We start from the raw sequence: 17,313 nt of genomic DNA on the forward strand, positions 1-17,313 counted from the left end.
CATTGTAAATCCTATTATTTTAGCAAATTATGAAATAAGGGATTTGATTAATTCAAAGTTTACTATTAGTCTAAATGATTTAATGACAGCCTCACAAGTTAAAGTCTATTCCGACGAAAGCATATTAAAATATTTAATTAAAATTCCAAAAATTGAGGAAATCTGTCCATTAGTTTTTCCCGTATTTCATAATAATACTATTCTAAATCTGCTTAATCAGCATATCTCTACGTGTGAGTCAAGAAACCAAGCATTAAGAAATTGCAAAGAAGCCTTAAGTTTATCTATCTGCCAGAAGGATCCCTTCGATCACTGTTTAGTGCAGATTTTCGGTAACGCCACAGCCACGTGCAACACCACGACAGCCCACCACATTCCACCAATTGTACAAATCGACGAGAATACAATACTCATCAACGACAACAATGCAAAGATCATCGAGAACGGCAGCGAGATGACTACTAACGGAACTTTCCTCCTTATTCACTCGAATGACGTGCACATAAATGGCACGCTATATCCAGTGACATCCAAGAAGCCGACAATGGAACCACAGACACCGAGCGTTTTCAACCTAAAGAATTTACAAAAGATCGATCAAATGACAGACCAGTTTGAAGCGCAAAAAACAAATTACTGGCTTGCAGCTGCTATTTTCGGATTAACAATGTTGACAATGACGGGATCAATGTACAGTTACGTCATCCTCATCCATCCGCCTACACATGTCGGCATCATCAAAGAACGATGCCTAAATAAATACCCGCTAGCAAGTAAGTTAGTTTTATTACACTAGACCTAAGTAAATACATAATTGTTAGGAAGTAAGAATAAGGAGAAGATGTGTATTTTATTGCTTGCATTGTGACCCTTTAAAAGGACATGTAACTGCAAGCAAAGGGTGCACTCTTATCTAAGATATTAAAGTGAAGAGTCACAGTTGAAATCATTTGTTTTGTAAAGGCGGATCACGGTCGGAAACTCGTGATCATAATTGTACTACTGCGGGTACAAGCGCCGCGAGAATCATGAGGTCATCATAACCCCAGTCCAATTCAACAACGACGAGAGAATGCAGCTCATCCTGAAAATCATCAATAGCAACTTGCAGCAGATTCGGGACGAATCTGCTTAAGAGGGGGAGTAGTCATAGTCGACGAAGCAGATGCCAACGATCTGCGACCACCATCAAACAATTCAATAGATAACGATATCTGTAGTGCTTCCTGGAATAATATCACATTGGGTAAACAAATCCCCGACCTTCCTAGAACATTATCACCATGAGTAAAAAAAGTCTTAACCCATATACATAGTAATAAAGATCGCAGGTCATAGGGAAACATGTTTTGTATAGTTTCCCTGTGTTAAAGATAAGATATACGATAAGAACCATGGGTCATAAGGAAATATGTGTTGGATATTTCCCTATCGATTCATTAGTAAGTAAGTCGTAGTATTTAAGGAAGTGTAGAAACGGAGATCAGTGGGTTCCTCGAGTACTACCAGAGCGTAAGCACTCTGACCCTCGTGAATAAAAAAATATAAAAACAAATACCGTCTAATTTGTTAACTAATGCATTAAGGATTATGATTAAAGTGGATTTCTTTTCGTACGTGGGCTAGCGGTGAAGTTTGTTCGTAAAGAGAACCAGAATACAGTGCGTTGAACGTGGAGCTTTCTCAAGTGGAGTCATCAATACCTAGCATATGGGTTGTAAAACATAATTAGGATGTTTGTCAGAAAAATACAAGACGGTCATTAAGACATGCGAAATCCGTACGCCATTAGGGTGTAAATTATAGTACAACAATAATATTTGTTTAAGGAAATCTACAGTACAAGCATGTTATTTATATTGCTTGTACCATAGTTCTAAGATAAGATATCTTTGTACTTTGACGTGCGCGTCAAACAATGTAACATCTGTGTAACGCATGATTACAAGATGCACTCTGACCCAATCAGTGTAACATTTGTGTACCACGTGATGGGAATGTACGAGTATTAGATATTATGACATCTGCATCGCAGATGGTTGAATAAGAGTTTGACCTGCGTGTCAAAAATAGAAATCAATTTTATGACTTGTTCTTCATAAGAAAAGAACAATATTTGGCCTGCGTAGATATAGTATAAATAGTTAAGATCCTACATGTTAGTGGACAGTTCTGATTCGGAAATAAAGAAGATCGTATGATCTTAGGAACGGAAACTCTGTTTTTTTATAACGAAGTGAAAAACATAATTGGCGCCCAACGTGTATTAAACCCATGGTTCTGGGGGATAAAAAGTAGCAGCGATAAAGTGTACGACGAGACGATAACAGCGATAAAGTGTACGACGAGACGATAGGAGCAGCGAAAAGGGCTTAAGGACGAGAGTTGCAGCTTTGCAGTAGCGTAGAAGGACCCAGAAGGCGGCGGAGACGGACAATGTTTATTTGGTATATGTAGGTATTCTAAATATTGTATAACTAGACATAAGATCAGCTATTGCCGAGATGGTAGAGAGGATTACCCTTTCGGTAGCTAATCAGTTAAGGCAGGAGTTTCACGCTTCCTTAATGGAGCTAAGGTCACAGCCAGGTCCGCCTGTTGAAAGTAGTGTAGCTATTGACACTACAGCCACTCAGCATAGGCAGGAGTTTCAAGCTTCGCTAAGTGAATTAAGGTAGTCAGGCCCGTCCGTCCAAAAATACGAAGAAATCAGTATTTCGAAAAAAATGGATTGCAACTTAAGGCTCGATTTACCGAAATCAATGCCTGGTTTCAATGTGCCATGGAAAGATATCCATCTTGGCGACAGTCAGCAAAGGCTGCGATTAAGCCATACGAAGGATATCTTGGGTCTGAAATATATTACCAGGCTGTTGCTATAATTCGCAACAAGGTAACTGGGTCAGCCGATATGGTCTTATCGTCATTTAGTACTCCACTAAATTTACCATCTGCGTTAGCTTTGGCTCAGGAGTTAGAGTCTAATAGACAGAGGTATAATTTTGCAACAGCTTTCGCAAATTCCAATTCCAATGTCGAATATAGTACCAATAGAAGCCCACATTATAAAGTGGTTCGTAAAGAACAAGAAAATAAAAATCAGGATCAACCTAAACCGATGGATGTGGATCCATCTTCATCTAGATTTAGACAGAACTCCAGAAGAAACAACAATTTCCAATCACACTCTTCGAAAAATAACTTTTCAAGAAAACACCAACTGAATACGTTTATCGTGGGAAAACCGAAAACCAACAATGGCATTCGAATTTTAGAATCAGGATCATATCTTCCCTATATCGAGCATACGCTATTGAATGGACATAAAATTAAACTCCTTTTAGACACAGGAGCCGACAAGAATTATATCAAAGATCTTCCATTTTTAGTTGATGTGTCAAGGGTTAAAAATGCTTTCAGTGTTCATTCTATACATGGTGAAACTGCCATTAAAACAAAATGTCAAATAAGTATTTTTGGCGAAATTGCTGATTTTTATGTACTTCCTATCACCCACGATATGGACGGAATAATTGGTTATGATTTTCTGAAAAAAATCAATGGAATTGTTGACTCTTCCAATAGCAATCTTCACTATAGAGATGGAAGCCAAAAGCTTACTATTGATACTAGTTATCAAATTAACGTTCTTCAGAATATCGATTATAATTCTATTCCTAAAGAAGGGTTACAACAATTTAAAGTGATTATGAATGAAAATAAAAAAGTATTCGCGGATCCAAATGAGGCATTACCGTACAATACTAATGTAGTTGCTACAATTAAGACTACTACTGATGAACCCATTTACTCTAGAAGTTATCCATACCAGATTACGGCAACTAAGTTTGTTAACTCAGAAATAGAAGCCATGTTGCGTGATGGAATAATAAGAAAAAGTTCTTTACCGTATAATAATCCCATATGGGTGGTGAATAAAAAAGGTGTAGATGAACACGGTAACCCGAAACTTCGTCTAGTGATAGATTTTCGCAAGCTTAATGAAAAGACTACTTCCAACAGATATCCCATTCCCGAAACGTCCGTCATATTGTCAAATCTAGGCAAATCAAAATATTATTCCACTATTGATATGAAGTCTGGGTTCCATCAGATTCTTTTAGCCGAAGATGATCGAAAAAAAACTGCCTTTTCAGTGAACAATGGCAAATATGAATCGGGTTCAAAAACGCTCCAAGCATTTTTCAGAGAGCGATCGACGATATATTGTGCGATGACATAGGCGTTCGTTGTTATGTCTATATAGATGATGTTATCATCTTTTCCCGTAATGTTGAGAGTTATCTCAAGTACCTACAAATTGTGGTAAAGAAACTACTTAATGCAAACATGCGCATTTCGTTAGATAAATGCAAATTTTTCAAATCGGAATTGGATTTTTTGGGGTTTATCGTATCTGAAAATGGACTCAAAACAGCCGATGATCAAGTTAGCGCTATTCTAAACTTTCAAGAGCCATCTTCCATCAAAGCTCTCAGATCTTTTTTAGGATTATCGGAATACTACCGACGATTCATACGCGATTACGCAAGAATAGCAAAACCTTTGGCCCAAATTTTGAGGGGAGAAAATGGTAATGTGAGTTCTAGGAAATCAGAAAGAGAGAAAATTACTTTATCGAAAGACGCTAAGGAAGCATTCGAAAAGTTAAAACAAATTTTAGTATCCGAAGAAGTAACTCTGCGTTTTCCAGATTTCAACAAGCCTTTCGAGCTTACAACAGATGCTTCATCAGTGGCGATCGGTGCAGTGTGGTCCCAAAATAAACAACCTATTAAGGTTGTCCACAAAGTTTTCGCACAAATATTAATGTGACAATTAAAAAGCAATTAACAGACAAACCAAAACAGCAGGTACAACATGTGATATCCCAATGGAAAGGTCAGAGTCCTAACTATAAAATGCATGGTAAATTATCCTTGAAGGATCAGTGTTGTGAAGGATATTCAAGGATAAACATGGAATTCGACAAAGTACATTTTCGTCATTGCATTTTGTACGAGTTTCAAATGGGGACGAAGGTGCCGAAGGCGATTGAAAATTTGTCGAAGGTATTCGGTGAAGGAAAGGTAAAGCGCAGGACAGTTTACGATTGGTTCGAAAAATTCTACAGCGGAGACCTGACACTTGAAGATGAACCTCGCTCAGGAAGACCCTATACGATTGACGACGATATCCTGCGCAAAAAACTGGAAGCGAATCCTTTTCTTTCGACACGTGTGCTTGCAGAGGATCTCGGTGTATCAAAATCAGGAGTAGCAGTAGCCATTACGCGTCTTGGATATGTTTTGAAGAGCACAAAGTGGGTACCGCACGAACTGACTGAGCGAAATCTGGCCGATAGAGTGAGAATTTGCTCCGCTAACCTTTTACGGAACGAAAACGACCCTTTTTTGAATCGATTGGTAACTGGCGATGAGAAATGGATTGTGTACGAAAACGTAGCGAAGAAACGAGCCTACACTCATCGAGATCAACCGGGTCCATCGGTAGCAAAGCCGTCTATTCATCAGCAGAAGCGAATGCTCAGTATATGGTGGGACGTTCGTGGCCCCATACACTACGAGCTTTTGGGACCAAACGAGACCATTACCGCCGATAAGTACTGCGAGCAGCTCGACAGATTAAACACCCAGCTACGTTCGAAACGACCAGCATTGGTCAACAGGCGAAATATTGTCTTTCATCATGATAACGCCCGGCCGCATACATCTTTAACTACTCAGCGAAAATTGAGTGAGCTTGGCTGGGAAGTTTTGAGTCATCCTGCGTATAGTCCCGACCTTGCTCCTTCTGATTACCATTTGTTCAGGTCCCTCCAACATTTTCTGAATGGTAAAAAAATGACTTCTGAAGCTGACCTCCAAAGTGCACTTCGCACGTACTTTGAGGGGAAGGGGGAAGAGTTTTATAGAGGGGGGATTTTGAAGTTGCCTGATAGATGGAGGGAAGTCGCATCTAATGGAGGCAATTATATATTAGATTAAATAATTAAAGGTTTTTATAAACTTATCTGCTGAATTCTGTCTTTGATTTGTGCGAAAACTTTGTGGACAACCGATACATTTGTGTCAAGAACACTTAGCAGTACGGAGCAGAATTATGCAACCAACGAACGAGAAAAGCTCGCTATCGTATGGGCATTACAGTCTCTGAGAAATTACCTTTATGGGGTTACTAACCTTCATATATACACAGATCATCAACCACTATCATTTTCGATATCTGATCGAAACCCGAATACAAAGCTTAAACGTTGGAAAAGCTTTATTGAAGAGTAATTCATTATAAGCCTGGATCAGAAAATTTTGTGGCAGATGCACTCTCCCGTCAATTTATTCAAAACCTTACAGGAAACAAGTCTGGGGAAAGCTGCTCAAATAGTGAGATTTCGTCGTCTCAAGTCATAAGATCGGTGATGACTCCTATAAATTGTTTCAAGAATCAAATTATTCTTACGATTGGGGAAAGAGTAAAATTAAGAACAATTCGCCTATTTAACGGTTACCTGCGTCATGAAATTGAATTTCCTGATTTGGAAGTCCATTGCATGAAATTGGAAAAGGTAATTGATACCAAGGTAGTAAATGGTGTGCATTGTCCTCTTGAAATTTTAGGGAAAGTACAAAATGAAATTGTACAACGCTTCCCTTCAGCTCGTTTTAGGCACACCGAAAAACTAGTCCTGGACTTGATTAATGAAAAAGACCAGCTCGAAACGATTGCATCGGAACATAACAGAGCACATCGCTCATACAAAGAAAATTATGCACAAATTCTCGACGCATATTTTTTCCCGAGCCTGCGCAAGGATTTGAAAAAATTCATAGCCAACTGTAGAATTTGCGCAGAGTCAAAGTATGAAAGATATCCCAAAAGGCAAATACTGCATTCCACACCAATTCCCACACATCCTGGTGATATATTGCATATGGATATATATATCACACAGAACCAATATTTCCTAACATGTGTGGACAAGTTTTCAAAATTTGCTCTAGTAGAACAAATTGACTCTCGTTCTATAGTAGATCTGAAAGTACTGATTATTAAAATAATAGGACACTTTAAAAATCCGACAACTCTAGTGACGGATAACGAACCGTCATTCTGCTCTAGTACCATTCAATCTCTTATAAGAAACCATTTCGGAATGTCCCATCACAAAGTCCCCGCTATGCACAGCACAAGCAATAGACAAGTCGAGAGGTTCCATTCAACCCTAAGTGAGATATCAAGATTAATTAAAAAGGAAATGCAACTCACAGATCTAAAGTTCAACTAGCTGTAATAAAGTATAATGGCTCAGTTCATTCTGTAACGAAAAAAAGGCCAATCGACATACTTTGGGGAATTTCCGATTCGAGTAAATTGAATACTCAGGAATTATTAAAAAATGCGCAAATAATGCAAAACAAAAACCTGAATCGAAATCGATTTAGTAGAGTTTTCAGAGAGGGTCAAACAATTTATGTAAAAACGAATAAGCGTCGCGGGAATAAACTATCGAACAAGTAAGATAGAAAAGTAGTGCAAAAGGATCTAGGTGCTGTAGTACTAGTAGATGGTAAGGAGGTGCACAAGGATAACATCCGTTAATTTCATTTTATCAGGTTAACACTAGCCGCCACCGTCCACTGCAAAATTTTCGATTATACATCTTCAAATTACATACCAATACGAAATGGAGACGTGGGGATCTATGAAGACTACATATACCTGATGCATAACATTAACCTAACCGATTTTGAACAAATTATGGCGGATATAACCGATCTCAGAAACATGTTTGGAGTATCCGAACAAAAGGAGTCTATGGAAACCGACGCGAATGAAATTTCCAGATTAATCAAACCTCTTACATTAGGAAGCAATAGACATAAGCGGTCTGTCGACTTTATTGGTTCTGCAATTAAGTTTGTAGCTGGTACGCCTGATCACGACGATTTCATATTACTTGGCGAACGTCAATCTAGATTAATAGATGCCGAAAATCAGCAGGTAGAAATCAATTCTGACCTAACAGACAAAATAAATGAACTTACAGAGCTAATTAATGCAATGAAGTCTCAATATTATGATACTAATGAACGAAATTTCCAGACCTATTTGAAATAGCCTCAATTAGAAACCAAAGAGCGATATCTTTGCTGACAAATGCTGTCTAATCGGTTGCTTTAGCCCAATTAAATGTTATTAATCCTGTTATTCTAACGGGCGAAGAAGTCCTCACAATTGTAAAACAAGAAGAATTACCAATAACAATTAGCAACTTCTTCATCACATGTAGAAATATATATAAGTAACAATGTGTTTAAGTATATGATTAAAGTACCAAACGTAAGAAATATCTGTCCGCTGGTCATTGTACATCCAGTCATACATAATAATACAATAATAGATTTAAGCAATAAGCACGTCGCAGAATGCAAAAAAGAAACACATCCTTTGAACAACTGCCGAGAAGGAAGTGGAATGCCAACTTGCAGAATTGATCGCTTCGACAAATGCCTCACCATGATTTTCAACAGTAACGCCGCTATATGCAAGACTACATCGTCGTATCATATTGCTCCTCTCGAGAGAGTGGATGATAATACAATCATAAAAAATGATGAAACCGTCACAATATCCGAAGGTAATCAGAAGTTAAACCTCACAGAACATTCGGTTTCGGTAACATTACCCTACCTGCACCAAGTTCACCTGCGTAACTTGCACAAGATCGACAAATTCAATTCGGAAGCAAGATCAACAAGCAGGGTATGGTATATAATGGTGACGATATTAGCAATTGTGGGTTGTATCCTAGTAATTTATCTAAAATGCCATCACAAACAGCCGAATATAAGTCCAGTCACAACGAACTTCAACATGGAGACAGAAGTAGAAAGGATCGTACGCAATATCGCCGAAAGTCATCAGAAGATTCGGGACGAATCCGTTTAAGGGGAGGGGTAATTATAGTAGAACAATAATATTTGTTTAAAGAAATCTACAGTACAAGCATATGTTATTTATATTGCTTGTACCATAGTTCTAAGATAAGATATCTTTGTACTTTGACCTGCTCGTCAAACAATGTAACATCATAGATGGTTAGTCGGTTGTAAGACGTGCAGTTAGACGATTCAAATCCTTTTCTAGTAAAGAGAGTTCAAATATAAAATTATTGTGTTTTCCTTTGAATAGAACACCAAAAGCTTATGGGCCCAGTGTTTGTCTCATAAGACTGTGTAATTTTTTTTGATAATTGGTATTGCGCAGTAGTATCACCCAGAGATGGAGAAAGTCAGAAATAGTGAAAGATATAGTACCTGGAAGTTTTGAGTGCTTGCTTTGGGTTAAGTGAATTAGATGTGCTTAAAGTAGTAGATGAAAGAATGGTCACGGAAACCTATGACGGACGGGCGGCAGAAATGTGAAAAAATAGCCAAGAATACTCTAGTCAAATATTTGTCGGATTCATTTCTTGGTATAGATTCGACACTAGTGCAAAAGAGGTTTTCTTAAAAGTTTAAATCAAATATACGAAAGGAAAAGTAGGACTACGTAACTGGCAATTCAAAAGAAATTGTTAGGACTAAAATTATCAAAGATATTTTACCGTATTCGATAATTTTAATTATTGAATTGTTAGTTGCGGATGCAAAATTAGAGAGTAAAAGCCTATCCATTTTTATCACTAAATACTCCTTATGATGGTGTATCCACCGCGATCAAAAAAATTTGAGAAGACGATTTAAAACTGGCGTTTGTAATCAATAGACTTCGAGATCATGAGGTCAAATTAAAAACGGCAAATTATGATACAAGTTCAAAAGTGGTATATGGAGATAGTATGAATAAATTAGCAAAAACTAGCAAATAAACGAATCAAGAATTTTAATAAAGTAATAACAATGTTAAGTGACATCATTGTGGAAGATCAGGACATTTCATTAAAGACTTTAGTGACCACGGCTTCGCGACAGGAGTGGAATCTCATTCTTCTCTTTCTGAATTAATTTGCCCAAAGAATGCATTTCATAATGTGCACTCGCCATAATGTTCGCTGCAGACTGCACATTATTGAATGCGGTTCTTGCAGAAAAAAATCTTAGAGATTTGATACATATCAGAAAAAGGTGAGGAATGCCTGCATTGCTTTTTTTTGATGGGTATTTTATGACAGGGAGTTGGGATGAAATAAAGTCACAATTACGCACATAAGGCTTTTCAGGGACTAAGTCTTTATTAAAATTTAAGAGAATGTATTTGAAAACAAAATTGTTAAATTGAATTTATATGTATATATTAAAGCAAATCACTTTATAGAAGCAATTAGGTTTGAGAGGTATGCACATATATTTAGATTATGTAGTAAAAATGAAGAAAGCTTTTGCCCAGCCAAAATTAAAAAATAAATAAATAAAAACAAAAATTAATGACAGAAAGAAACTGCACTCGAAATAGAATTTAACATTAATTTTAAATCTAATTTCAAATATAAAGTTTCGCCATTCAATCCAGTACAGTAGAATTTCACGTTTTGACCAAACAACCTACGTCTTTCCTTCCTTATTACCGACTTCCGACGGTATTATCAGGAAACGTGGACCAAACAAACCAACTTTTATGTGAACGGTGGAAGCACTTCCCATTGATAACATGCAATGCTGGAAAATACATAGGCTAGAATGGGAAAAGCAACCGTCCTGTACTCCTTGGGAAGGATGCTACATATGAGCTTCTGGGGTGGCGTTCCTAAGTATGATCTTCCCTTTTTTCAGAATGTGTTAAACCAATACTATTTAAAATAAAATAATTTAATTTACAATGAATGGAGCTTAATAACATTCTGGTCCTCGCTACCTAGGTTACATTTATTTTGGCTGTGTTTAATCCATACTTGATAGTTTAGAATTTATAGGAATCTATATCATTATGCGCTGAGACCGCTTTTGCATAATCGATGGTAGCAGTGGAAAAAGGAACCAACTTGAAATATCGAATATGATGGGAAAAATTCACGGAACTATAATATAATTTAGGACTAGACAGAACTCTCTATGCAACCATTTAATTTTTTTTCCTTTTCGGTTTCCTGTGAAATGATCTTCATGATCTCGAAATGTATCGAAATTGATTGTCTAAATTTATTAAAATTCGAAACCCCTTTGGCGTGTTGTACTGTCAATGTTAAGGAAAAGTAAAATGTTATCTTGGTACGTTTCCATTTTCTTATACACTTAAGGATGGGCAAAAGATCGCATCATGCATAAGAGTGCAGACAAACCATTTCGAGTTTTAAATAAACGTGATAAATGATAACATTGATTAGAAAAAGAAATAAGTTTACTAGAAAATGCATTATTCGCTTTTAATTTGTTTCTAGAATCGAACCAGCTCGAGATGTTCTTCAGTCACAAACTATCTAAATCTAATCGAGTGTAATTATATGTTTGACCCTGCATTTTCAATTAAATATTGCTCTTACTTCAGAAGACAAATATACGCTTTTAGTTCCTTACTAACATTAAAAGTAAAATTATTCATAGCCTCTTAATACTAAAATAAAAATATTTATAATATGTATTTTCTACGTACCAACTATTGTAAGGAGATTGAATCTCAGCAAACAAGAGAGCAGCGAATCAGGTCGCCATTTGTTTTTCACGTTCTTGGCGCTCTTCTTCCTCTTCCGCTTCTCTCAACCGTTTCAAGCGTTTCCGCCTCATTTTACTCTCATCCGCACATTTAGTTGTTATGGCTCCTCGTACATCGCGCTCAGAACAACCCATAAATTTGTGAACTGCATGGATAACGTCTGCAACTTTGGGCTGGTCCAGCGCTGCCTTCTCATTGGGGCGGTGTTGGAATGCAGGCGATGCTTTCCCAGATAGAGTATGAGTGGCAAGAGTCTCTCGGTCGAACATGGCATGTAGGAGTTTTCGAGTCACTTGCGTGGGCAGGTTCCAATCTATAGCAAATATTTCCGCGGCTGGGACAACCGTTCCATTTGGTCCCAACGAAATTAACTCAATTCGGTCAGTCCCCTTCCATTTACTCTCATTTTCTTCCCCCAAATATTCTTTAGCTGCATTCATCGCAGCTAATTCCAAATTGCTATGAATTTCTGGATCATGCGGGTCCGCCAACATCAGTACTGCACATTTTGAGAAGTCCGTCGGTAGACCTTCTGCATCCTCCTTCGGAATTGTCGATGATGATGGGTTTGAATCCCCGTTAGACATTTTACCACAATTTAAAGGAGTCAGCAGATTTGTGTCTAATGTTCTATTCTATAACAAAGAAAATAATTATTGACACTTAACAATTGATCCTTAATGAAAAGTTGAGGATATAATAATAAATCACCCATACTTCGTGAAAAATAGTAAGGCGCAGGAGATCGGCTTTCCTTTGCGAGAACAGGCAGTTGTTACCCTAGTGAAACCTACTTGTAATGCATAGTAATCTCATTTTATTTGAAAAAATTGGAAAATGGACAAGGAAAGTTGTAAACTGCGTTAGGTTGCAAACAAAAATTATAAACAAATATCGAAGATCGTTCAAGTCCGTAAAAGTCAAAGGAATGCGCGTGTAGGGGATATTTACTATGTGGATTTGATATGTGTGTAGGATGGTGGTCAACACAGAAGTTGTCACTTTCCGGCCAAAACGCACCATTTAAATTTACTTTTTTTATATACAACTGCCTGTTTGTCACACGCACTCTCGAACACACACTGGAACGTGGAGTTTAAAGGAGGCTCCCCATATATGCAAAAGCCATCCTATAGAACACTGGAATTTTCACAATACCGGAAAGGTGTATTCTTTGAATTTACTGCACCCTAAAGTTTAAGGGGGTCAAAACTGGTCGAACATTCTTCCCTTGACGACTCCAGAAATTAATTTCAAAATTGTTGACCACATTAACAACTAGTAACGGAATATATTGGATGGAAATGACATCCACATATAATTATGCAAATGGATACCTATCGACATTGTTATTTACTTTCGTTTACGAGTGATATCTTTAAACTACTAAAAATTGACTACAAAGGGGGCATTTTCAGTGATCTGAAAAATAATTTCTTCGGACATAGTAGTAAAGCCAGATTGTCCCCGGGGCGGCACAGTTGTGATTGCTATTCGCTTTTATATGGGTTATATATACTATAAGTAAACCGCACGGGTATAGAATGTTGGAAAGAAGAATGAAAGGCAATATAATGCGGGCACCAACTATACTAGTTCAAAATGAAAATGTACAAAATTGCGATCTGTACCGTTTTTCCAGGAAGAAAAAGGAGCAACTTCACCGGCTACAAATCTCAAGGGAGGTAAAACCATGTGCGTATAAAACAGCTAAAACCATAAACATCTATATTAAGGACGATGGAGATAACAGACTTTAACATTTGAGAAAAAATCGATGCTCCCAGTAAATGCAGGACTAGCAGAATTTGAATCGCTTGTTATGCACGATCTATTATGAAATTAATTGGATTTTTCAACAATTTTCTAGATCATTCGGAGTCTAATCGCAGATATAATATAATATTGCCGTATTCGCTATGTACGAAAATGTATATTGTAATCACTGAGCATCACGTGATGTTATAAAAGTTATTAAGTCATCAGGAATTGAAAGAATTCATTAAAATTAATCCTGATAACTCATGCGTGTAATATTCATATTTCCGGTTAATTCGTCGGTCTCACAGTTAATTTTTCTTTATTTTCACCCCGATATTTCGTACCAAATTGTCACTCTCTTGAACATACGAATTATCGGAATTCTACTGTATTTTTGAGATGGAAATACAAAAAAAAACAAAATACTATGGGGTTACAGTGAAATTCGTTTTCTTTACACTACCAAATCCAAGTATTGAGGGCTAACGATTAAAGTTTATAAAGAGCATAAAAAGTAACAATATTTAACAAAAAAAAGTCACTTACCGTTATTCCACAACGCCTTGGGTTGATTACCAAACGGTTGATTCAACAATAAATTGAATTCTAATATTTATTTTCGTTGAAATCAAATTTAAATTTTTTTTATAATTGAATTTCGGGCGATTTTTTATCACTCAACTTTGACCTCGCAAAATGTGTTCCTAACGCACTTATTTTGGAATTTTTCCCCAAAAATCTTGCTAAGATAAAAAGGCGTACTTTTTAGAGTATCCTTCTGAGTATATTATCCTTTTTGTATAATACTTTCAATGCACTCTTAGCGGTTGGCTCACACGACAAACAGTTTTGAAACAGATAAGGACTTTAAAATCTGGTATTGTTAGTCACAATGCCAAGACAGAACTGATACAGATGTTTCTTTCATATGATGAAGGTGCTTTTGATCTGCTTTATATTATCTTCTGATTGTTACCTGTCCTAGATTTTAAGCAGCTTTTAAGAGCGGACTCAGGTTATTTTAGAAAAAGTATCATTAGTCGTTTTAATTAGAATAGCCTGATAACTGGTTTTTCTTTATCCTTTTTCTTGGGAGCAGGGTACCTAACGTAAGGCAACTAGCATATGAGACGGTTATTTGAAGATCCCTTTTTAGCCGTCCAGGTAACTACTCTTATTCTAATTAAATTGCCTTTAAACTTGTCCTTTGTTTTCAACCTACTTTCAAGTAAAATTATCTCTCATGGGAGAAAAATCTGGAAATATATATATTTCCTTAACTACTAAGATTTCCTTGGAACCATTGGTGCAAATCATGTCAAAAATTCCGGATTGGGGTAAAAAGTATCCCTACCTTCATATTATCTGTCTATTTCATTAAAGTCTTTATGCAGGGAACTCAAAAGATAATTCCCGACTAAGGGGTGATATCTTCATTTCCTACACAATCTCATTAGAACAGTGTATTTTCTATCAATTTATTCTGCCATACATTGAAGAGATTAGGGATATTCCATATGAAGTAGTATGAAGATTTTCGGAAATCTGAACTGAACTGAACTGAAAAATCTATTACTCATTCTGAAGCGATATATATGTATGTTTAGATATACATGTGCAGCGCTTAACTGCAGTTACAACATCACTAACAAAATATTTATTCTACTAAAATTACACTTTTAATAATATTTGATGTTGTACTTTCTTCTAATTCCCATGTGAACTTTAAGGTACCCAGTGAGTCCCTTTTATTAATAATTTTCATTTCCTAACAGTAGACTGGATTCTATTTTAATACTTTTCCCACTTTACCCCACCATTCCAGCAAAGAAACCAATGTTAAGAGGGTGCTACTATTTTTCCAACTTTTAGTTATTTATTCAAATATTCACCAAATTAGTTTAAAATATATTTCAGCTTACAACTGAATTATTAAAAAACATATCGCTGTTAGTTCAGAAAGAAATGGCACCGATATTTATTAATCTTGTGTATGAATTGTATATTAAAAAAAACAATAAAGTAGTTTGAATTTTAGTCTATATTTGAGAATGTTCATATTCAACAAAGTGCTGCAACACTAACGTTTTTATGACAAAACGAAATTGTTAAAACAATTGTTCAATTTATTGCAACACAACCCACCCTCATATTTTTCTCGTGCTGTTTATATGCATTCTTTAAAATTTAGATGCTTACACGTCACCCGTTTTGCCCTTCTAAATAGGCCAATGACCTATGATCTTGCTAAGCATCTTTCGCTGAGATATGTTAGGTTGGTCCCTGATGTTTCCTCTGACCAATTACATCTTCCGGATTATTGCGTTTTCTGTTGTTTTGAGACTGACTTTAACACAATTTCGGAAATTTGAAGATTTAAGTTTGCTGAGTTCAATGGTAGTGTTTAGTACATGTTTAAATAAAAGTTAAGTATGACGTTAAGCGGGTCATCCCGTATGTCGTATCTGGGAAATTAATTTTTTTTGGCATTAATTTTATCTAGATATATAATAGTATAGAATATATGGGCAAAGTGATTTTTTGATATTCGGACAACAACATTTTTTTAAGCAAGACTAGTGGTGGGCAATATGACTCTTTTCAGTGAGTCTTGTCATTCCAACTCACTCACTTCGCTGAGTCGACAAAAAAGAGTGACCTGAAAGAGTCGACATTATTTTCACTTCGCCTATGGTACTATGAGAAAAATTTCGTATTGAAAACTTAAAAGGCAGCTAAGAACAATAAAACACACGTAATTTAATTTCAAAATTATAAAAAATAACTTTTCATTCTGTCATTAAAGAAAGTTCCTCCTGAAAAAAAGAAGTGTTTATATTACCTTCCGATATATTAGGAGGTGGTGCTGTACACATAGTAAATGAACAACTCCAGGATGTCTTGCTTTTTAACACTGGACAAGTGATTTCAGAACGAGATCTGTTTTGTATCTCGTCTCTTCATGGAAAATTTGCTAAAGTAGTTCCAAGTTTGATGGAAATCGTACTATTACTAACAAATTTATAATACGTCGAAGTTGTTGCTTGTTTGAAAATTGAAGACTACCAATGTCAATATCACCCGAAAGTGCACATATGCATATATTACGTGGTACGTACTAAGAAATACACAAAACCTTTCGTACCTGAAGCGTCCAGCTTCCGGTTTCCCGACTTGTTGGAATATATTTCGGCGAACCTCGATACTAAATTCCTGTTCGCCTGCAGTCGTGTGGACCATGAGTGCTACGTGGTACTGTGACAATGCACTTGCCTGTTGTGCTTTAAGTGTTCAGATCGATTCCTGTCTGTCCGTCACACGCATTTTTCGCGGAGACGGTTATAGCGATTGATATTAAATTTGGTAAAAAGGTGGGAACTGTGAACGCTCACGCATATAGTGAGTTACATCCTTTTCCGTCGAATCATGTGGGGTATCAAATGAAAGGTATCGGTGAGTACTCGGTCTTAGTTTTGACATTTTTTGGAAAGGTGGGGGGTGAGAGGGCGTTGAAAGTGATCATTTCTTTAACCGACCCATTCTCAGAAAATACACAATCGAAAAATCTGAAAAAAATCAAGAGACTGCCACTGTATGGTGCCTAGGCTCCGAAATACGCTCCATACTGATATCCCTTCAAATAAAGTTAATAATAGTACATTACTATAATTTTTAGTAATTGGCAGGAAAACCCCCTTAGGTTACGGCATAAAGCATGATCCTACCAAATTTGGTGAAAATCGCACTATTACTAACAAAGTTATAATAGGTCAAAGCTGTCGTTTATGTGCAAATTTAAGAGTTTGAATGCCAATATCACTGGAAATGGATATTTTCATATACAATATGCATACATTACGTGCTACATACTAACGGGACAAA

General features: G+C 36.5%; 1 protein-coding gene across 5 annotated transcripts in view; it reads right to left on the reverse strand.

Annotated features, from left to right (window-relative positions):
• LOC119646268 (protein insensitive-like) overlaps positions 1-14,806 on the reverse strand; it is a 56,508-nt gene extending 41,702 nt beyond the window's left edge. Inside the window, exons 1-3 of one of the 5 annotated variants that reach the window (XM_038046672.1) lie at positions 14,786-14,806; positions 11,611-12,305; positions 556-574 (exon numbers count right to left, since the gene is read on the reverse strand). In XM_038046672.1, coding sequence (XP_037902600.1) covers positions 11,658-12,305; positions 14,786-14,791 — 654 coding nt within the window. In that variant the 5' untranslated portion in view covers positions 14,792-14,806 and the 3' untranslated portion in view covers positions 556-574; positions 11,611-11,657. Of the gene's footprint in view, positions 1-555; positions 575-10,230; positions 12,306-12,387; positions 13,545-13,977; positions 14,413-14,785 lie in introns of those variants that run through there. The other 4 variants (XM_038046673.1, XM_038046671.1, XM_038046674.1 and 1 more) reach the window with 4 other exon arrangements.
• Positions 14,807-17,313: the final 2,507 nt, after the last annotated feature.

Source organism: Hermetia illucens, chromosome 1, assembly GCF_905115235.1.
Source record: "Hermetia illucens chromosome 1, iHerIll2.2.curated.20191125, whole genome shotgun sequence".
Taxonomy (NCBI): domain Eukaryota; kingdom Metazoa; phylum Arthropoda; class Insecta; order Diptera; family Stratiomyidae; genus Hermetia; species Hermetia illucens.